This window comes from Somniosus microcephalus, chromosome 19 (assembly GCF_052327205.1).
Source record: "Somniosus microcephalus isolate GS21.2 chromosome 19, FLI_Smic_1.0, whole genome shotgun sequence".
Taxonomy (NCBI): Eukaryota; Metazoa; Chordata; class Chondrichthyes; order Squaliformes; family Somniosidae; genus Somniosus; species Somniosus microcephalus.
This window is the reverse complement of record NC_141005.1, coordinates 57,763,022-57,787,074: the sequence shown is the minus strand read 5'-3', so window position 1 is coordinate 57,787,074 and position 24,053 is coordinate 57,763,022. Positions and strand designations below refer to the sequence as shown.

Genomic DNA, 24,053 nt, shown 5'->3' with positions numbered 1-24,053 from the left:
TAATACTTTAAAATTAAATACATGATCTAATTTCATGAGGAACAAATCCAAGTAATTCTCTCAAGCAGGGAAAGAAGTTTTTGGAAAAAAATACTGCTTTTTATGTATTTATAATAGGTTTAAAATAAATAGTAAATTTCACTGAGACTATACCTATAGTTTGAGCACTGCTTAGTCTGATCTCCCTCCCTACCACCACAAAAAACAATTAGGGTTAGATTACTGTATAGACCCAAGGTAAAACCTGCAAATAAAAAAGAGTACAAAAAGAAAATACTGCAGATGCTGGAAATCTGAAATAAAGCAGTAAATGCTGGAGATACTCAGCAGGTCAGGCAGCATCTGAGAAGAGAGAAACAGAGTTAACGTTTCAGGTCGATGACCTTTCGTCAGAACTGGCACCAGTTCAATAGCAATGAATAGCAGCACGGTGGCATAGTGGTTAGCACTGTTGCCTCACAGCGCCAGGGACCCGGGTTCAAATCCGGCCTCGGGTGACTGTCTGTGTGGAGTTTGCACATTCTCCCAGTGTTTGCGTGGGTTTCCTCCGGGTGCTCCGGTTTCCTCCCACAGTCCAAAGATGTGCGGGTTAGGTTGATTGGCCATGATAAAAATTGGCCCTTAGTGTTAGGGGGATTAAATATGTGGGGTTACGGGGATAGGGCTTGGGTGGGATGGCTGTCGGTGTAGGGACCGGGTGCTAGGGTTTGGATGATCAGCCATGATCTCGTTGAATGGCGGAGCAGGCTCGAAGGGCCGAATGGCCTACTCCTGCTCCTAGTTTCTATGAAAGGGGGATGTTATGCTCCTACACAACCTCCAGTACTGGAGTTATTCTAGCTGTTACATTTCTCACCATCTCTATTTAATTACTGTGAACGTTTCGGAAGGGATTAGTTAATTCTTTCCATATTTTATTAATGATAAAATGGGAGACAGGGAAGAGATCAAGTCAGTGAAACTCAGTTGACTATAGACAGTTGCCTGGAAATGAGACAGGTATGATATACTTAACCACAACAGAGAGACCACTGCACTTACAAGTGACCCCGACCACAACCACATAATGCAGAAGTGCAGTCATCAGTTAATTATTTCCCATTATTAAAATATTGCCTCACTAAGGGGTCCACATAATCTTTGTTTTTACAAAATGGGCAACTTAGTTTTTGGTTAAAAATATTCCTATATAAAGAAAAATCATAGAATGAAGGACCTGCTTTATCCAGATGGAAATACAGCAATAGCACATGGCGATGATGACTTAGTGCACCGCAATATTGAGTGAATTTCTACTTACCCCTAATAGCACAAGTCCCACTATTTTGCATAATAAGCTGTGACGGCTCTGAAATGCATTATGAATGATAAACCACTTGCCCTAGATATGCAGTTTGTGCTAAATTTTTAAGCTGGGGATTATGAATAGCAGACTTGAAAGCAGCTGAATTTTTCCCCCACAAAATGAGGCGATGACAGCACCAGTACAGCACCCAACCACAAGGTACTCTTGGCGAATGTTAAATAGCGTTGTGAAAAAGTGTACAGGTAGATTGGGAATTAGTGCACAGTATAAAAGGATATATAAAAAAACACACACAATTGTACATTAGGGAAGAGAAGGCAGCAGTGCCAACAGGAACAGACAAATTGATTGAAGAACATTTTTCCCCAAAACATTATGAACTAGGACCAAGATGCTTGAAGAGAAAGATAGCAGCCATGTGAAGCAGCGATTGTTCTGAACAGACTCACATTTTATTGATATGCTTTATGAGAAATTATAGCAGTTGAGAGAAATTAATACAAGATAAAATGTGAAAGCAAAAATTAGGGGAGAAAAGCAGAAGGAAAAAGTCAAATCAAGAAAAAAAATGTAAGGAGAAGGCAATGTCTACATGGCAGCACATTTTTAAAAAATGTGTTCTCAAGATATGTAACACTGTCCCATTTATTGCCCATCCCTAGTTGCCCTGAAAAAGGTGATGGGCTTGTCTCTACAACCGAGTGACTTGCTAAGCTGCTCTAGAGTGTATCAATACTCCAGACCCTTCCTGGAGGACATTAGTGGATTAGATAACAATCTGGTCAACAGATTACCACATTTATTTAATGAAACTTCACAAGTTGCCATGGTAGGATTCGCACTCATAACCTCTGGGTAGCCAGTCCAGTAGCATGACTTCTCCATTATAATACCCTGGTAAATTGAAGCCCCAAATCACTTCAGCACATGGTGGAGAATTTTAGGTTTTCTCCTATGATGCATGAAGTTCCTAATTTTAGCCATGAGGTAACACCAATCAGATACCAGGCATTTCACAAAGGGAAAAAAAATCATCCAGACCAACTCTCATATCTCCTAACAGGTAGCTTTAGAACAACACTGATGTGATCTAGAAACAGACAGCTTGCCCTCTCAGCTGGAGATGGTAGAACAGAGGAGGGAGAAAATGAGTAAACAGATGAAGAGGAAGGTAAAGTCTAGTTTTACCTAGATACTGGTACTTCGATTTAAAAAATATTTTCCCTGATGCTAAATGAATTTTACTCTGATTAGGTTCACTATATAATTGCAAAACAAAACTTACATTTCCAAAACAATTATTGGGGCGTTTGAATTAGCATAGGTGGTCATTCAAGTTCAGAAATGCAGAAATTGTGAGATCACAAGATAATTATGGATCAGGAAAGTTATTTGGCATTCCTTAGCTCATCCATCTAAAAAGAACCCTAAATTTTAATGTTTCCAAGGTTTTCATCTCCACTATTCTATCTGGAAATCCATTTCATGTATTGATCACTGCGTGAAAAAATCCCAATGTCAGTCCTAAATCCGCATCTCCTTGTTCTACTTTTGCAAATAACTGTCCAGATTTATATTTTCTGTACATAAAAGCCCAACTTTCCACATTACGTAGACATGACACTAGGGATCAGCTTCATGGCTCTTCTCTGCACTTCCAGTGCTTGAATGTCTTTGTGTCTCAAGTGACCAAAAGTAGACACAGTACTCAAGGTGTGATCTGAACAATGAGTATATTTCTTCTGACTTGTATTTTGTTGTCCTGGCTAGACAGTTCAGCATTCATTTGGCCATGTTGGTTGGACATGTTGAGCGTCAAGTCTACTAACACTCCTAGGTCACTTTCAACTTCATCCTTAGCTATTTCAACAACGTTCGTGGACTAAGTGACACCCGTTTTCCTTCTTGCATGCGGTACTTTACTGCTGTATGTATTAAAATTTAATCCGCTTGCATATTTTGTCCAACTCATCTTGTGATTTGAGCTGCCACCTCTGAATCCACTGTACTTCCCAGCTTGATATAATTGCAATGAGTCTTTGAATCCAAGTCATTGATGTAAATTAGAAACAGTAGTGATTCCTGGGGCATGCTACTCAGTACTCTCGTCCCCCCTCCCAGACATAACTTTAACAAGTACTAGTCGTTTTCTACCCTTCGGCCAATTGCTTATCCATTCCCAAGATTTGTGGGTTTATGGGGAATCCTCACAGTTGAGTTTAACGAATAGCCTTTTGTGTGAAACTGTGTCAAATGACTTTTAGAAGTCTGCATAGACCAAATCGCAGGATTTACTAGTCCACTTAGGATGTCACTTCCTCAAAGAGGTTAACAAAACAAGTCAGACAGGTTCTTTCCATGTTGACTCTGGCTTACTTAAAGATAATTCTCACGCTTACGCCTGACAATCAGTTCCAATATTTTACACGGAATTGACTAATCACAGAAACTCCACAGTGCAGATAGAGGCCATTTCGGCCCATCGAGCCTGCACCGACACATATCCCACCCGATCCCCGTAACCCCTACACCAACACATATCCCACCCTATCCCCGTAACCCCATGTATTTAATCCCCCCAACACTAAGGGTCAATTTATCATAGCCAATCAACCTAACCCGCACATCTTTGGACTGGGTTTGGTAGGACTCAGTCCTTTCATCCTTTTTGAAAATGGGCACTTTGGTAGCCGGTTTCCAATCTACTGGTACCTCCCCAGTGTCTAGTGATTCCCTCTTAATGATCATTAATGACTCTCAAAACTTCTCTTTAGCCTCTCTCAACATTCTGTAATAGATATAATCTATTCCTGGGGATTTAGTCATTTTAAAACCTTTTAGCCAGGCTAGGACTTCCACCTTATTTATATCAAAGTCATTAATCTGCTTAGGTTATCTCCCCTTGTCTACTGCTGAAATACTAACAATTTCTTGCCATTATATGTTTTGCTTCTACAACTATGCTTTTGTCTATGTTTTTCTTTGCCCTCTGAACACCCTTTTAACATCTTTCTGCATACAATTCGAATCCAATAAGTTCATCCAATGCTTCATTATTTTTGTTTCACCCAATACAACTGAAGACAGCTGGCCCATCCAACAGCCTTCTCCTTCAAAATCACAATACAAATGCTTATAAAAGACATTTAAAAAAAATCAAGATAAATAAAAAAACAGGGACCTTAATCCAGGATCCAAAAATCCTAATGATGTACACTATCTACTGAAATTTTGACACTCCCTAAAGTATACCAACAGCATAACTAAATCAGAAAGAACACAAATTTGCCAAGAACTGTTATGCTTCAATTATAATTCTATTTTTAACAAAATTTAAAGTCAAGTGTATGTACCAGAGACAATTTAAGGTACTGTTGAAGAATTAAATTTACATAAAACACATTTGATTTCCAAAATGCTGCTGTTCTCTCAGTGAAATTTAGCAGTGATTGGCCATTTAGTCCAGTGAGCATTAAGGATCTGAATAATCCATTTAATACCCGATTCTTGAATCAGGGATTTTACATCATAGTAGTGAATGGGATACTGTTTAGTGCAATGGAATAGAATGATGTCTGGCAGATTGGATATACATTTACCTTGAATGTACCATGCTTTTCCATCCAAGGTAGAACAAAGTTACTTCATATCTCATCTTGGTAGCAAAACTGAACTACTTATCTACCTTCATGGTTAAAAGCAAGAACTTCAGGTTTGGCAACAGGAGACCATGTTGCAACAAATCAGGCCATTGCAGTGCGTGGAACACAAGGCAGTAATCCAATTGAGGGGTTCAAACTGTAGAGGCCAAGCTTGACTAGCATCATGGGTGATGGTAGTATACAGCTTTTACAGGACTTTAAACAAACAATCAATCAGATTCTTTTGGCTGGTGAATTACAAAGACATTCAGCAGCATCCATATACAATATAGTACAATCTCACCAAAATATACCAAAGCAAAGATATTGACACTGGTGTTTTATGCCAATACTTGCAAATTTACCAACAGACCACTGAGAATATGACTAATTAGGTGGCCCAGCAAAAATAGACACTTAACCTTCCTCTTTTGTAAAAATCTCTCTTCCATTTCTCCTCGACTCAGCTGCCACCATCCTTTTCTCAATTTGAATACTATAAGTCAATGTGGCAGTGCAATTAGTGACCCTCCCTTTCCCTGGCCTAGCATCTCCTCTGCTCAACAATCTGATCTTGATCAGCAACTCCACATGGTGAGAATGCCTGTGGATAGTAGGAAATTACTTGCCTGGTCCACAGTGATGAAGACAGACCGATTCTATCATTCCACTTGAATTGTGGACCTAGTAGTACAATTACCAATTTGTCCTTCCAAACTTGGGCTTCTTAGCATGAGCATTTTGAGTTATGCAACACAAGGATGAAATACTGGTAATGGGAGCAATCCGAGATGAACAATATTGCACAGCCTTTAAGCTTTATTTTTCCTGTAGTTTACTGACAGGTATACATTAAACAGAACACCTTGCCTCTCAAAACTGCTACTTGAGAAACATCTAATAAAAATTATCTATTCTGATTTCCCCAGTCACACTGCACCAAGTCGGGACGGTGTTGGGAGAATGTTCCCCAATGGTACAAGGGGGATTGTCAATATAGAAACATAGAAGATAGGAGCATGAGTAGACCATTCAGCCCTTCGAGCCTGCTCCGCCATTCAATGAGATCATGGCTGATCATCCAAACCCTAGCACCCGGTCCCTACACCGACAGCCATCCCACACAAGCCCTATCCCCGTAACCCCGCGTATTTAATCCCCCCTAACACCAAGGGCCAATTTTTTTTTTTTTTTTTAAATCATGGCCAATCAACCTAACCCGCACATCTTTGGACTGTGGGAGGAAACCGGAGCACCCGGAGGAAACCCACGCAAACACGGGGAGAATGTGCAAACTCCACACAGACAGTCACCCGAGGCCAGATTTGAACCCGGGTCCCTGGCGCTGTGAGGCAACAGTGCTAACCACTATGCCACCGTGCTAACTGTTTTCTATAATCTAAGATTATATGCCACCGTGTCAACTGTTTTCTATAATCTAAGATTAAAAGGGGTTCAACTGCAGCTCAAATTGTTAAATGCATCAGAAGTTGGTTGTGCATTAGTCATAGTAAATCATAAAACTTGTTTATAAAGAATTTATTTAAGATTTCACTACACCTAATCTGCAAAGGAAATCTTCCCGTGACATCTTTGTCATCAGCAGGATTATACGGCATGTTTAGTCTCAGTTGAGTGCAAAAGACAATGCTGCACAATATGCCAAACATGTAGTATACTTGTGCATATTACTGTACAGTCTTGACATACATCCTCAGGCCAGGTTAATCAGACAATAACAAAAAATCCTTTGTCCTTACTAAGAGGATTACCCAAAAAGTTTTTTTTTTTTTTTTAATTCCTATACTTACACATCATCAAGGCTACTCTGTGAATCATGCCAGTTAGTTAAAATGTCAGTTCTGCAGTGTCAATATTATTGAGAACTAAAGGCTACTTACCACAGCAGAAAGTGTACAGAATGCTATGTCTCTCTCCTCAATAAGAAACTCACTTGTGGGTGAGTTAACAATCCCAATGTGAAACAAACACCTTAAACCATTATGATCACTGTGCAGCTTAAAAATCCGAGTGAGTGCAACGATTAGGCACTGAACAGGCAGGCCTAAAAACCACTGGTGCAGCAGTGTACTCTTACATTAAAAAAAAATGTACAACCTTATAATACACACATAAATACTCCATCTAAAATTATAATGATTGTGAGTAATTGTTTTCACAGATTTGATTTGCACTGCATATGTTGGCATCCAAATTGCAAGGAGTTGACATACACCCACCATCACCAACAAAAAAAAGGCTGTCACAAATTTGGTTTAAAAATAAAATAAAAACAGGCCAACTGGTCACTGATTCGGCCTATGGATCAAAATTAAGTCGATGCTATTGAAGCTGAGCCCAGGGTTCAAGATCCAAAGCTTATATAGATATAGATATTATGTGTTCATTAAGATAAACGATGCAGTTCCAGTCGCTTTTCTGCCCCCTTCTGCGGTCAGACCTCAGCGAAACATTCCGGAGGTGATTGGGGGTTTGGGGGGGGGGGGAAGCAGCCGGTGCCACAGCGCCCTCCAGCCGCCAGCGCTGCAAAAATAAACCCCCTCCTCCCCGGCCCCCTTCAAACTGCGAGGCCGAGGCTGCACCTCGGCCTACAATCAAAACAAACCCAGCGGGCAGAGAACAGCTCGAGATTGCCAAACCGTCCGGATCAGTAAATAACAAAATAAAAGAAATGCATGTGTAGGTGGTGGGAATAGACTCACCAGGAATACGCCTGCTCGGCCATGGCAGCTCCGAAAACAAGAGAATGAGAGAGACACACACACAAAGTGGCGGCGGCTGCAAACTCCGGCTCTCCTCCTCCTCCTCCTCCCTCCCTCCCTCCGGGGGGGATTAAACTCGACGGGAATTTAAAAAAAATATTTTATCAAAAAAGAAAAATCAAACATGTACATAAAAAGAACAGATCCAGTCAATTCCTGGCCATCGTTATAACATGGCGGACAGGCGCCTTCATTGTGCACCAGAGGGCTAAAAAAAATGATCTGTCTCCGCCGACACAAAGCCTAAAACAAAATTAGTATGGTTTTTTTTTTGTTATATAAAAAAGGGGTAAATCTCAAAAGATTGCCGTCTCCAGCCGCCCTGCGAGTGGCTCCTCTTTCTGTCCCTTTTTTTGTTGTTGTCTCTCTCCCTCTTCTCCGAGAAGAAAAAAACAATCAGTTTTTCCCCTTCCTTCCCCAAATGTTGAAGCCGGTTGGTGTTTGCACACAGAGGGGATTTCTCTCTCTCTTCAAGTCATGGCCGTGTCCCGGTCCAGGCTGTGGCTCCCGCCCCTTTCTCAGTGAGTTTGGGTGCCACCAAGTGTGCCGTTGTCTATAAACCAGCACCACCGTCGCCACTCCTCCTCGGGCTCCAGTTGAATCAGATATAATAATCAAAATGTTAGGCAAAAATCCCCCGAGTCACCGCCTTTCCCGTTTGTTTTCACTACGCCCCACGCAAGCGCACTCATTGAAATTTGGGACACGCTATCTGTGTTTCTAAAAGTCCTCTGACTTTCATTTAATTCTTCAACATCTCTCCCCCACAGCCTTCAAATATGGTGTTTCTAATTTTTTTTACAATAAAAGTGGTGGTGGCAATCACAGTTTCAGGTTAGTCATTTAAGACTCTCCTTAAAACCTACCTCTGACCAAGCTTTTGGTCACCTATCCTAATTTTTCTTTATGTGGCTCAGTGTCAAATTTTGTTTGATAACGCCCTGTGAAGCGCCATGGGATATATTACTATGTTAAAGGCACTATATAAATGCAAGTTGTTGTTAGTCCGGAAGAGCTCACGGTCATTTTTGTCACATGCAAGAAATGCAATGGCATTTGTGTTTGTGGCCACCATGACATTGTCGCTTCGGGTGTCAATAAACATGATGGGACAAAGCTACGTCGATGACTTTCTAAATGTGCCGCATCAATTCCAACTTTAGTTTGTTTTGAAATGTTTTTAATTTCCCTCCTTTATTAGATACCTTTATCCCTTTCCAAATTTTTCCGTACTTTCCAACCGCCAAAGGTTGTTAAGATGTTTGCCATTTTAACCCCACCTTATCCAGGTATCCTTACCTCAAGCAACTGCGCCATGATTTTCATAGTTGTGCACTCAACTGTGTCTGCCCAATTTGTGGATACTATAGCATTTTACTACATATTCCCTTCCAATGGTCAAGCTCCTGCCTGGTCTTGTCACATCTGGCTAACCTATAATTTTCCAAATTTTAAGTCAACAAATGTTTACAGATGTGAATTCAATTTAGGTGATCACATTAACAATTGCTCTTATTAGCAGGAGCTGCTGGTAAAGCAATTTGCTGATACCTCAATTTCTGCTGCTAGTCCACAGGCCTCCCAATAGATGGCATACGTTTTCCATCAGGTGAGGTTGAGACATTGGCCCAGAATTTGCTGGTAAAATAACGGTGAGTTCATGGCGCTCGCCATTAATAGTGTGTAAAAAAAAAAAAACAGCAATTTGTGGCAAGGAAGAGTTACGCCGTGAGTTGCGAATCAACACAAATTGCTGGACAACTCACAAAAAATGGGATCTCGCCGACAATCTCCCCATGAGTTTCTAAAGAAAGACTTGCATATATATAGTGCCTTACCCACATTACAACAGTGACTTCAGTTCAAATAATACTTCATTGGCTGTAAAGCGCTTTGAGACGTCTGGTGGTCGTGAAAGGCACTATATAAATGCAAGTCTTTCTTTCTTTCTTTCATGACCTCAGGATGTCCCAAAGCGCTTTACAGCCAACGAAATACTTTTTGAAGCGTAATCACTGTTGTAATGTAGGAAATGTTATTCAACACCTTCATCCCTTTCCAAATTTATCCGTACTTCCCAACCGCCAAAGGTTGTCAAAACTGTTGCATCCCCTCCTTATCCAGGTATCCTTCCATCAACCAACTATGCTATGATTTTCATAGTTGTACACTTAATTATGTCTGCCCAATTTGTGGATACTATAGAAATTGCTGGTTTTGCGTCATAATTACAAATTAAACTCGTCACAGAAAGTTAGGGCAGGTATTTCACAACATAAGGACACTTTTAATGACGAGATTTATGTTCCTGCAATGCCATTCAATCTTGGAGGCCCAGAAAGAGAACAATTGAAACTGTGGAGTCTCACTTCTGCAGGTAGTAAATTGTTCTTAGATGTTTTTAAAATTTTCATTTTTAAAAATATTTTTCTTACTTTTCTTTTTTGTTTCGCCCTTAATCCAATCTTTCTTTCCCCCTATTTATTTCCCTTGTAGGAATTAACGAATTCCTACGAATAACGGATATCGACACAAGAGAACAATCAAACAGGTCTTTACTCAACGGAGATGCCACGAGGACTGCCTGGACAGTCCCGTGGTTTGCGACGTGACGTCATCGCGTTTGCCCGCGTTTTCCCGCGCTCTTAAAGGGGCCACGCCCCGTACATGCAAACTCTATATACAAAACACAGTAATGCCTACCACAATGGTACAGGTTTAGGCTGGTGTTAGAACATCGTTAAAGAGAATTATATACAGTTAGCCAGAGTCATTCAGTGGTTCTGCCACATGCGCCCCCCCAGAATTCGCTTTAACGGACAAAGTCAAACGGTGAGGGGGTCTGACAAGCCTGTCAGAACGACTCCTGTACTCTCGAGGCGGAGGCTGCTGAGCGGCTGGCGGTCTGGCGGGCGGTCGCACTTGGTCTGCCGTAACGACGACGGGTGGCCGACCCCGTCTCGGCGGTTGTGCTGTCTCGACGGGACGGTCGAGGTCTAAATGTGCTGGCTTTAAGCGGTCGACCGAAATGTGGTCCGGTTTACCACCGACGTCTACCGTGAAGGTTTTGTCCCCTGCTTCCAACACGCGGAAGGGACCGGTATATGGGGCCTTGAGCGGATCCCTATGTGCGTCATGGCGAATAGAAACGTATTCAGCCTTGTGAAGCTCCGTGGGAACGTGTGACCTCTGCGGCCCGTGGTGCGAAGTGGGCACCGGTGCGAAACATCTGGCCGCCTCTTGGTGACTAGCTAGCTGGGCAGATGCTGGGACTCGCAACGGCTGACCATACACAAGCTCCGCTGATGAAGAGTGAAGGTCTTCTTTGGGGGCCGTGCGAAGTCCCAACAGGACCCACGGTAGCTTGTCTGCCCATCCAGCGTCCTGGAGGCTGGCTCTCAGGGCGGCTTTCATTGACCGGTGGAAGCGTTCGCAGAGGCCATTCGCCTGTGGGTGGTAGGCTGTGGTGCGGTGTAATTTGACACCGAGTCCTTGGGCCACTGCATTCCAGAGTTCGGAGGAAAACTGCGGTCCCCTGTCTGACGAAATATCTGCGGGCACTCCGAAACGGGCGATCCAGGAGGAAATGAACACCCTGGCCACGTCCGCCGAAGTAGTGGATGACAGGGGGACTGCCTCTGGCCATCTGGTGGTGCGGTCAACCATGGTCAGGATGTGTGAAAAACCATGGGAGGGTGGGAGTGGTCCTACCAGGTCCACGTTGACGTGGTCAAAACGTCACTCCGGAACTGTGAAGGCGGCCAACGGAGCTTTGATGTGGCGCTGTACCTTGGCCTTTTGGCAGACCACGCAGGTGTTGGCCCAGTCGCGGACATCTTTATGCATGCCATGCCATACAAATTTCGCTGACATCAGTTTCTGAGAGGCCTTCATTCCAGGGTGTGACAACCCATGTATGGCGTCGAACACTTTGCGGCACCAGACGACCGGCATGACAGGGCGAGGATCCTGTACGGAGACGTCACACAACAGCGTGGTACCTGCCAAATGGAACTTGACGTTGGCCAACTGGAGGCCAGTGATGGCCGTTCAGTAAGCTTGGACTTCCAGGTCTGAGGCTTGGTCCGCTGCCATGAGGGCGTAGTCGATGCCCAAATGAACCGTATTGACGATTGCGCGGGAGAGGCAGTCTGCCACCAGGTTGTCCTTACCGGCCACATGCCGTATATCCGTGGTGAATTCGGATATGTAGGTCAGTTGACGCTGCTGTCGGGCTGACCACGGTTCGGCGGTCTTGGACATTGCAAAGGTCAGCGGCTTATGGTCCACAAAGGCGGTGAAAGGACGTCCTTCCAGTAGGAATCGAAAATGGCGTATGGCCAGAAAAAGGGCGAGCAACTCCCGGTCGAACGTGCTGTATGCTCTCTCGTTCTGCCGTAGTTGACGGCTGAAGAATGCCAACGGCTGCCACATCCTGTTCACCCACTGCTGTTGCACGGCACCGACTGCGTAGTCCGACGCGTCGGTGGTGAGGGCGATGGTGGCTCCTGGCAGCAGGTACGCCAGCATAGTTGCGTTGGCCAAGGCGTTTTTGGTGTCAGCGAACGCTCAGGCCATGTCATCCGTCCAGTCTACCGGGTTCTTGCCAGTCTTGCCCTTGAGGGCCTCGTACAGGGGCTGCATGAGTAGTGCCGCCTTAGGCACGAAACGGTGGTAAAAGTTTACCATGCCTAGGAATTCCAGCAGGGCCTTCATGTTCTGCAGGCGTGGAAAGGATGTCACTGCCTCTACCTTCGAAGGTAAAGGAACCGCTCCCTCTGAGGTGATGCGATGCCCCAGGAAGTCAATTTGGTGCAGGCCAAACTGACACTTGGCCGAGTTGATAATCAGGCCGTGTTGGCTGAGGCGTCGAAAAAGGGTGTGTAGGTGACAGGTATGTTCTTCCTTAGTAGGACTGGCAATTAGAATATCGTCCAGGTAGACGAAGAGGAACTTGAGGTCCCGCAGCACGGAGTCCATCAGGCGTTGGAAAGCCTGGGCGGCGTTCTTTAACCCAAACTGCATCCGTAAAAACTCAGAGGCCAAATGGGGTGATGACTGCGGTCTTCTGGACGTCTTGTGGATGAACTGGGACCTAGTGGTAGCCCCGGACGAGGTCGACTTTTGAGAACACGGTGTTCCCTGCCAAATGGGCAGAGAAATCCTGGATATGGGGGATCAGGTACCGATCAGGAGTGGTGGCGTCGTTTAGTCGTCGGTAGTCGCCGCATGGCCGCCATCCGCCGCCAGGCTTCGGGACGATATGGAGGGGTGAAGACCAGGGACTATTCGACCGACGAATAATCCCTAACCGTTCCATGGTTGCGAACTCCGCCTTTGCGACCACCAGCTTGCCAGGTTCCAGGCGGCGGGCCCACACGTAGACCGGGGGGCCGTTGGTGGTGATGTGGTGTTCCACACCATGTTCCGTGGCTGTGGAGGAGAACGTGGGTCTTGTCAGGTCGGGGAATTCACTGAGCAGGCGAGCAAACTCATCAGGAGTCGGGAACGCACAGGAGATGGTGCGTGACGTAGTGTTACTGCAGTAACATGGAAGAGAATTAAAAGTTGCTGCGTTGATCAGCCGCCGGTTCCTAACGTCGACCAGGAGGCTGTTGGCGCACAGGAAATCCGCGCCGAGGAGGGGCTGGGAAACTTTGGCCGAAACAAACTCCCAGTGAAAACGTTGCCCCCCGAGGCACAACTCCACTCGCCGTCTGCCGAAGGTCCGAATTGTTCCGTCATTGGCCGCTTCAAGGGCGGGGCCGTGATTCCCCGTCTGCACATCGAGGGCGGACGCAGGTAAAATGCTGCACTGCGCTCTGGTGTCACACAGAAAACGACGACCGAAGAGAGTATCAGTGATGAACAGCAATTTTCCCGCGTTGCCGATCGCCATCGCGGCCGCGGGGTGCCCGTTAGACCCGTTCCTCGGTGGTCGCAGTGTCAGTTGTTGGTGTTTTTGGGGAAAACTGCAGGGAGGGCGGCAACTCTGCACCTTCGCGCCAAACTGCGCGTGCTAGAAACACAGCCCAGCAGGCTGACGAGCTGGGGCGGGGTCTGCGGGGGATGGGTGCCTCGTGGCGGCGCAGTACTGCCGAGTTACAGCGAAAATTTTGTCAGCCTCCACAGCGAGTGTTGCGCAGTCTTCAGTTTCAGATCTGGCCAGGGCAGCTTGTACCTGTTCAGGCAGTTGGCTGAGGAAAATCTCGTGGAATAGGAAACATTCCCGTTCTGAGCCCAGGAGTGTGAGCATTTGGCACATCAACTCTGAAGGCTTGGCGCCCCCGAGCCCGGGCATAGCGAGTAATCGACGGGCGCGCTCCGATTTTGTGAGCCCGAAAACCTGCAGTAACCGCGCTTTGAGGGTTTCATACTTGCGCTCCGTTGGGGGTTTTTTGAGGAGGCTGACGATCCGAGAGGCAGTAGAGCTGTCGAACGCGGAGACCACGGAAAGATACTTGGTCTGATCTGCATCGATGTTCCTCAGGGCGAACTGGGCCTCGACCTGAATAAACCACGAGGGCGCTTGCTGCTCCCAGAACTGCGGTAGCTTTAGTGAAACGGCGTTTGCTTCCATGCTGTGCTCTTCTTTTGTACGAATAATGGAGATCGACACAAGAGAACAATCAAACAGATCTTTACTCAACGGAGATGCCACGAGGACTGCCTGGGCAGTCCCGTGGTTTGCGACGTGACGTCATCGCGTTTGCCCGCGTTTTCCCGCGCTCTTAAAGGGGCCACGCCCCGTACATGCAAACTCTATATACAAAACACGGTAATGCCTAACACAATGGTACAGGTTTAGGCTGGTGTTAGAACATCGTTAAAGAGAATTATATACAGTTAGCCAGAGTCATTCAGTGGTTCTGCCACACCCTTTCTGTATTAGTTGGTGTCAGGTTTGAGATTTTTAACATTTTAACATCTCACTCGACCTCAACGCACCTGTTTTGGGGCATTAAAATTCACCCCTACGTTTGAGATTTTAAAGAAACAGGCCATTTTAAACATTGGCAGAACAATTAAATACATACTTTGGTTCTGTCTTCACAAAGGAGGACACAAATAACCTCCCAGAGATGTCGGGGAACATATAGTCTAATGAGAGGGAGGGACTGAATTAAATCAGTATTTGTAGGGAAATGGTGTTAGGGAAATTGACGGGATTGAAGGCCGATAAATCCCCAGGGCCTGATAATCTACATCCTAGGGTACTTAAGGAAGTGGCCCTAGAAATAGTAGATGCATTGCTGGTCATCTTCCAAAATTCTATCGACTCTGGAACAATTCCCATGGATTGGAGGGTAGCTAATGTTACCCCACTATTCAAAAAAGGTGGTAGAGAGAAAACGGGGAATTATAGACCGGTAAGCCTGACAACGGTAGTGGGGAAAATGCTAGAATCTATTATAAAAGATGCAATGGCAGAGCACTTGGAAAACAGTGACAGGATCGGACAAAGTCAACATGGATTTACAAAAGGTAAATTATGCTTGACTAATCCACTGGAATTTTTTGAGGATGTAACTGGTAGAATAGATAAGGGAGAACCAGTGGATGTGGTGTATTTGGACTTTCAGAAGGCTTTCGATAAGGTCCCGCATAAGAGATTAGCGTGTAAAGTTAAGGCACATGGGATTGGGGGCAAGGTACTGACTTGGATAGAGAACTGGTTGGCAGACAGGAAGCAAAGAGTTGGAATAAACGGGTCTTTTTCCGAGTGGCAGGCAGTGACTAGTGGGGTACCACAGGGATCGGTGCTAGGACCCCAGCTATTCACAATATATATTAATGATCTAGACGAGGAAACTAGATGTAATATCTCCAAGTTTGCAGACGACACAAAGCTGGGTGGGTGTGTGTGCTGTGAGGAGGATGCCGAGAAACTCCAGTATGATTTGGACAGGTTGGGTGATTGGGCAGATGCATGGCAAATGCAGTATAATGTGAATAAATGCGAGGTTATCCACTTTGGTGTCAAAAACAGGAAGGCAGATTATCTGAATGGCAATAGATTGGGAGAAGGGGAAGTGCAACGAGACCTGGGTGTCCTTGTGCACCAGTTGCTGAAGGTAAGCATGCAGGTGCAGCAGGCGGTTAAGAAGGCAAATGGTGTGTTGGCCTTTGTAGCAAGAGGGTTTGAGTACAGGAACAAGGATGTCTTGCTGCAGTTGTACAGGGCCTTGGTGAGACCACACCTTGAGTATTGTGTGCAGTTTTGGTTGCCTTATCTGAGGAAGGATGTTCTTGCCATGGAGGGAGTGCAGCGAAGATTCACCAGACTGATACCTGGGATGGCAAGAATGACTTATGAGGAGAGATTGGATCAATTGGGCTTATACTCGATGGAGTTTAGAAGAATGAGAGGGGATCTCATTGAAACTTATAAAATTCTAACAGGACTAGACAGACTCGATGCAGGAAGGATGTTCCGGATGGCGGGGGCGTCCAAAACCAGGGGTCACAGTCTAAAGATAAGGGGTAAGCCATTTAGGACAGAGATGTGGAGGAATTTCTTCACCCAGAGAGTGGTGAACCTGTGGAATTCTCTACCACAGAAGGCAGTTGAGGCCAAGTCATTAAATATATTCAAGAAGGAGTTAGATATATTTCTTAAGGCTAAAGGGATATGGGGAGAAAGCTGGGACAGGGTACTGAGTTTGGATGATCAGCCATGATCTCATTGAATGGCGGAGCAGGCTCGAGGGGCCGAATGGCCTACTCCTGCTCCTATCTTCTATGTTTCTATGTTTCTATGACTCCACCTCAGCAGTAGAATTATATGTCTTGTGCTACATGCTATAACTCTCCTGTTATATAATTTTAAATGATCTGACTTGATGTGAGCAATGCCTTTGAGTTTGAGTTAAATTCATCCTATTTCCTTCTCCGTCATTTGTTCTGTTTCTTTATCCTTAAATTTTATTGGTTAAGGAAATAAACTATTGGTCCTGTTGTTCACCATGGTCCCAGATGCCCCGTTGACCACACCACATCGTTATCAATTCGCACTTCCAGCAATTTGTGGCAAAATTTTTTTCGAGCTGATGGGTGAGGAAAAAAATCAACACACAGGGCACGCTCCAGCAAATTGTGGCCCATTAATGTCTAATAGTATTAGCTTTCAACCCGCTGGTGTGAGGTGTAACAGCTTAAAATGCAAATTGACTTCAGCAGGTTTTTACAGTATTAAAAGTTATGAGAATGTCAAACACCTCTGATGTTATACTTCAAAATGTCAGAATTATAAAAGAAAGGCAGTTTGTCATGGTGGAAATTTACCAGATTATGCCAAAGTGTAAGCTGTCGTTAAGTGCTGTTAACTTCTGACCTGAAGCTAGAAATTTACAAGAACCTTCCAACCTGCAAACTTCTCTTGCCAACAAAAAATAAACTCTAACTGACTTTAGGCCTGGTGTTTATTTACAGAAATTAGAGCCCCGATATGGACAGGCTTGGCTTGCAGTCGAGCGGGGAGCACTCCGGAGCACGCTGCAGCCACAGATAGGGAGTCTGCAGCTGGTACTGGGAGCGAGGTTTGACGGGGGGGTGTTCCGATCTCCAACCCCAGGGGAGCGTCTGATCCCTGGGGGTCCAATCCCTGACCCTGGGGGTCTTTGTATGGGGGAGGGGGTCTGATGCGGGGGAGGGTCCTATCCCAGGGAAGCAGGTAAGCTTGGGGGGCCAGCGGGGGAGGCACTTCTGCTCCTCCTGGCCCACAAGCAGTACTGTAAAGGCACTTACCTTTTCCCTGGAGCAAAGCAGGTTAAATCTGAAGCTTCAAGCCTCATTAAAATATTTAAATTGCCAGCCCGCCTCCTGGGAGTGGGTTGACTGCCCGCCCCCTTTCCCACCTCTGTTAAACCCAGAAGTGGGTGGGTTGGATGCGGGTTAGTGTCCGGTTTGAGATTTTTAACATTTTAACATCTCACTCGACCCCAACGCACCTGTTTTTGGGCATTAAAATTCACCCCTAGGTTTGAGATTTAAAGGAACAGGCCATTTTAAACATAACTCCACCTCAGCAGCAGAATTATATGTCTTGTGCTACATGATATAACTCTCCTGTTATATCATTTGAAATGATCTAACTTGATGTGAGCAATGCCGCAAAAGACAAGTGCTGCATCTAGAGTGCATACTTCACACTTCAGACATCACATTTTGTTACAAATATAAAACAAGCTTTAAAAAAAATACACAAGTTATTCTAGTCAGTTAATACTGGGAACTTCTGACCTGGAGTTTGAAATTTACAGCAGTGGCAATTGCTCTCTACTTGACCTCAGAAGATTACAAGCACATACGTTTACCTTGATTTTCCTATTTAGACAATTTTGCAAGGTAAAGGTATTTGGGGGAAAAATTGTCCCCTTAGCGCCTCCCGTTAGTGCCAGTAGATGGCGCTAATGGGGCACTAGCGCAGTATCGCCAGGGCAAGGCACGTGCCAATTATGACTCCCCATCCATAGCGCCACCAGTAACATCAAGCCAGAGAGATAGTGACATCAGTGAGTGTGCAACGCTCACTGATAGCCCGATTTGCTAAATTGATTGTCGCCACCTACCTCAGCATCTGGAGTAAACACCGATAGGGACAGCTGGCATGCAGCACCAGGAAGCCAGCTCCAGGGACATTATTTAAAGGGATCATCAGTAGTCACTCGCAGCTGTCAGGTTAGTGCAGTCTCAGTGGTTTCTTGTCAATTTCACCCACTACAACAGTTTCATTCACTAATTTGAAGGTTCTGTTGTACCAGGAGTCTTGTGGCAACTCAAAAGTAGCTACTTTTATTCTTCAAAGATTTAAACTGCTACACTTAGTAACATTAATGGGGGCTGTACTGGCAGTCACCCTCGCCCTCCAGGATCTACGGAGGAGGGAGCATAGGCAGCAAGAAATATGGGAACATGTGGCCAGAAGGAGGAGGAGGGCCATCAGGGCTCTCACCAGGAGGCCTTACCTTCTGAGGGTATTCTGAGAGCACTTCTCCTACCTTCAATTAAGTGAGGAGCAGTGTATTAGACGGCACCGCCTCACCAAGGAGGTGGTCACAGAACTCTGCCACCTCCTCCAAACCAGACCTTCAGCCTCACACCAGGATGACTTAAAGCCCAGATCCATTTTGTTCACCATCCCCATCATTCCATCCCTCTCACAGGCCGTATCACACTGCAAAGCTGAAATGACAGACACCACAGAACACATATTATCAAAAATCAGTGAACACATATTTATACCAAAAATATTAAGTATTCACCCTTGTGCAATCCCTTAGTGCCTGCCGTTATTGTGCCTTTGCCTACTCTAGTGCTCCTACAAAGTGTTGGCCCAGTGGCTGCAGCACGACTGGTGGAAGGCTGCTGAGTGTCCGTGTGGGAGACTTCAGATGGCCTTGCAGGATGCCCCGACCAGCTCTGGACCTGCAAAGTCCAGTTGTAGACTGCACCACCTCAGCATGGGTGGCAGCAGTCTGGACTGGCAGAATGAGGTGCTGCAACATCAATGAACCTCCCCTTTAAGAAGTGAAAAAAGCCTGTGGCAATCATGACTTGCGATTAGACTGCTCCTGATATTGGTCCACCCTTTACGTCTAATGCCAATGAGTTTGGGTTTTAAGACTTGATTTAGAACTCCAATCATTTTACTGAGCAGTGAGCACGAATTTTGCGTGCAGTCTAAAGCATTTGCACCTGGCACTAATTCTCCAACTTTTGTACTGACACTGCTCATTCCTTGGCTATATTAACGCAACTCAGTCTGATCAGATAAACATTACAACCACATTGCAGTTCCCTCACAGACTATCTGTGTGTAATTGAAATCCAATAGTATGCTAAATTTTTCACTAAAAGGTGTACGCCCTAATGATTATACCCAAAATACATCCAGGAATCAGTAATAGTTGCCCTCCCCCATTTTAGTAGCTCTATAGTAATGCATTTAAAAGAGTTTGTTCACTTTATTTCTGTGCCTGCATCTTGTCCCGTAATATGTCCCACTTCTCATTCAAATTCCATCCTTACCAATCTTCGCAGATTCCCTATCCATCCAAATTTAAAAGATCATAATTGTGCCGAAATAGTGAGGTGATCCTGCTTCTTTATAAATCATTGGTGTGACTGCACTTAGAATATTGTGTACAGTTCTGGTTGCTACCGTACAAAAAGGACATTGCAGCTATTGGAAGGATACAGAAGAGAGCAACCTGAATGATTGAGGGGATGGAGGGACTGGATTATAAGGTGCCATTATGTAAATTGGGTGATGGTGGAAGCAGTTAGTATTGATTCATTCAAATGCAAATTAGATAGATTTCTTTCAGAAAATAACATTGTGGAATACAGTATGAGTAATTTTAGGCATGGCATGTGGTAAGTGTAACATGCTTGGGAGGAACAGGTGACTTTGGACCTACAGTTCCAAAAGCTCTCCACCACTGGGGTTTTCTTTGCCTCTAGGTCTGTTGTAGACTAATTGATAGAGCTTGATTAATCAACAATTCCATTATTGTAACAAGTGACAGCCAGGATGATAGAAGGCAAACTAAATAGACCTTGGTCTTTTTTCATATAGCATTTCCTTTGTTCGAATGAGCCAAATTCAAAATCTTTATTCGTGCTTACAAATCCCTGCATGGCCTTGGCTCACCCTTCCCCTACAACCTCATTGTAGTCCGTGATCTTTGGTCCTTTGGCTTTGGTCTCATGGATTACTCCCCTCCCTCCCATGCTACTCCAAATTCAGTAGCAGAGCCTTCAGCCATCTCAGCCCTACTCTCTAGGAAAAGCAGAACTGTCTTATTCAGTTCCTGTAAAACAATTCTGTATCCTTACCTCCAATTTCATTATTTTCCTCGGTCACTCAGTCTAGTTAAATCAGATTGTGTGCACTCTTGGTGTTCTGTTTGACCTTGAGGTGAGCTTCAAACTCTACATCCTATCCATCACCAAGACTACTTACTTCTGCCTCCACAACATTGCCTGCCTCCACCCGTACTTCAAACACAATGCTGCTGAAAGCATCATCCCTGCATTGCCTTTACCAACCAATCCTTGGCACCCTCCCAAGCCTTAAACTACACAAACTTCAAGTTATACAAAACAATCTCATCTGCAACCTGTCCCATACCAAGCCGCATATGGCTATCAACCTAATCCTCACTGACCTTCACTGGCTCTATATTCTTCCCTTCTTAGGCAGTCCCTTGGAACCGAGGATGATTTGCTTCCACATTAAAAATGAGTTCTCAGCTGACTGATGAGTCCAATGCGGGACCTACAGTCTCTGTCACAGGTGGGGCAGATGGTGGTTGAAGGGGCGGGTGGGTAGGGTGTTTGGATTGACGTGCGCTCCTTCCGCTGTTGGCGCTTGACTTCCGCTTACTCCCAGCGAAGAGACTCGAGGTGTTCAGCGCCTTCCCGGATGCTTCTCCTCCACTTTGTGCGGTCTTGGGCCAGGGATTCCCAGGTGTTGGTGGGGATGTTACACTTTTTCAAGGAGGCTTTGAGGGTGTCCTTGAAGCGTTTCCTCTGCCCACCTGGGGCTCTCTTGCCGTGTCAGAGCTCCGAGTAGAGCGCTTATTTTGGGAGTCTCGTATCGGGCATGCGGACGATGTGGCTCCATATTACTGTGCCCAAGGCACCAAATTCAAAATCCTTGCCTTTGTTTACAAGTCCCTCTATGGCCTTGCTCCACCTGTAACGTCCTCCAGCTGTGCATTCTGGCCCATCCCCCTTTTGTCCGACAACTCTGGCCTCCTGCACATAACCCCCCAACCCACTGCTCCCCCTTTGGTGGCAGAGTCTTCAATTGTCTCAGCCCCATTCTCTGTAAATTCACTTCCTAAATTTAATCAGCTTGCTACTTCCCTCTTCCTCTTTAAAAGTCTCCTCAAAACCTTTCTTTTTGAACGTGCCTTCAGTCATCTCTCCTTACTCTTCTACCAGCTTTCTGTTTCATATTCTCCTTGGTGAAGTGCATTTGGACATTTTAGTATTTTGGAGGCTCTATATAAATGCAAGTTGTTGTAGTGAGGGATATTAACACTGGCAAATATAACACTTGCCCCATTTCGGCACCCAGTGTCAACATGAAGTAATCCCTGGTCAAGTAGGACACAAGTTTGGTGCAAGATATAGCTTTCTCTATTTCCCCCAAAGATATACCTTAACCCCAACCTTAGAACACCGCATACTGCTCAATTTCTGTTTCACACCCACCATCCTGGTGGCCTCTCTGAGTGAAGTTGCCAGTTAGCAGTCCTTTGATACTCTGAGACGTGTTAAGACTGTTCAAGCTCATTCCATATTGGATCCTTATAGACAGCAGGCAAAGGAATTTTTAACCCATCAGTGTGCGCTAGATCTGAATGCCGATGTTAGGCATTAAAAGATCCACCCATCGCTCCCCCCCACCCCGCCCCACCACCCCAAGAAAAGTTCATCTGACTGCTCTTTAGCGACTAACACCAATCCCACCACGTGGCTCTACACCCAGGTGTGTTTAGCGCTGCAGAGAAATGAGGATAATTTTCTGATCTATTTCACCTCCCTGAGGTGTTTGATGTGGTGAGCTGCTTCAGAAATATGAAAACGCAGCAATTATATGACTGGAAGAGTCAAATGTTTGCAGTCAGAGAGACAAGAGCCTACAATGACAAATATAATTTTCTTATTCCAGTCAGGAAGCGTATGGCATATGAATTTAAATAAATTGGAAGCTATGCTTCAACACATATTTAAAAAATAATCTTATACTGGTGCTCAAAAACAAATGCCTATAAACTGCATTAAATATCACTTTTTTCTTTTAAAACCAAGGTACAACAATTTGTGCAAGAAAAGGGGTTTTGCTGTTACTTTAAATATACACAAAAGGGCAAGTATTATTGTTCCTTTTTTACATTTTATAGTTTGAAAATCTAGATGGTTCTGTATTTCTTTCATTTACAAAAAAATAAAAATGTGAGCAACACCTTTTTCAGTTGTGTAAATATAAGCAATATAGAAAATACTGCATTACTGTAAAGCATGCTAGCAAAAGACAGACAGAGAAACTGGCTTGAAAAGCATTGACTCAGAGAGAGTGCTGGAGGAGAAAAACAAAGTTCAGAAAATGACCTTGCCTATAATCTGCATTTCAGCATACAGATGAATAAGTTAACCAGTACCTTGAGAGAGGCAATTCTGCTCCACAACTATTTCAAAAATTGTCACTTCATCGATCAATGATGCTGACTTTCACTGGAAATTTAAATCAAGTTAGCCTTAGTCTTACATTTATTTTGAGTTTATTATTTTATTAGGAAGAAGGCATTGCTAGATCTGGTGCTGGGGAATGAGGTGGGCCAGGTCGACCAAGTGTCTGTGGGAGAACACTTGGGTACGAGTGATCATCGTATCATAAGATTTAGATTAGCAATGGAGGGGAGGAAGGAACAATCTAGAGTGGAACTTCTAAACTGGAATAGGGCTAACTTCAATGGGATGTGAAAAGAACTAGCCAGGGTAAAATGGAACCAAAGCCTGACAGGAAAAACTGTAATGGAACAATGGGTGATCTTTAAGGAGGAGATGTTCCAAGTACAGGCTAGGTACATTCCAACAAGAGGGAAGGGTAAGGGAACCAAAGCAAGGGCTCCTTGGATGACGAGGGAGATAGAGAAGATGATGAAACAAAAAAAGAGGGTGTATGATGAATGTCAGGTGAATTCTTCAAGGGAGAACCAGACCAAATACAATAAGTTGAGAGTGGATGTGAGATGAAAATAAGATTGGCAAAGAGAGAATATGAGAGTAGAATGGCGGTTAACATAAAAGGGAACCCAAAAATCATCTACCGGCATGTAAACAGTAAGCGGGTAGTAAGAGGTGGGGTGGGGACTATTAGGGACAAAGAAGGTGATATATGCTTAGTGACACAGGGCAAGGCTAGAATACTCAATGAGTACTTTGTATCGGTGTTTACTAAGGAGGTGGGTGCTGACAAAATATCAGTAGAAGTGGAAAAGCTAGAAGCAATGGAAGGGGTGAAAACTGATAGACAGGATGTAATAGAAAGGCTGGGTATGCTTAGAGTGGATAAGTCACCTGGTCCAGATGGCTTGCATCCCAGGTTGCTAAGGGAATTGGGGGAGGAGATAGCGGAAGGGCTTGCCATAATTTTCCAATCTTCCCTAGATGCGGGGGAGGTGCCTGAGGATTCCATTAATTCCATTGGGGATGACACCATTGTTCAAGAAAGGGTGTAAGGACAATCCTAGTAACTACAGGCCGGTCAGTTTAACATCAGTGGTGGGTAAAGTTTTAGAAACAATA

General features: G+C 44.8%; 1 protein-coding gene across 2 annotated transcripts in view; it reads right to left on the bottom strand.

Moving 5' to 3' along the window:
• The window catches only part of sppl3 (signal peptide peptidase 3), a 271,477-nt gene that overhangs the window by 227,277 nt on the left and 20,147 nt on the right, over window positions 1–24,053 (bottom strand). The window contains exon 1 of one of the 2 annotated variants that reach the window (XM_085961835.1): window positions 7,671–8,387. The exons of the other annotated variant lie outside the window; for it this stretch is intronic. Within the exon in view, the coding sequence (XP_085817961.1) occupies window positions 7,671–7,693 (23 nt within the window). The 5' untranslated portion in view covers window positions 7,694–8,387. Of the gene's footprint in view, window positions 1–7,670; window positions 8,388–24,053 lie in introns of those variants that run through there. 2 annotated transcript variants of the gene reach the window in all.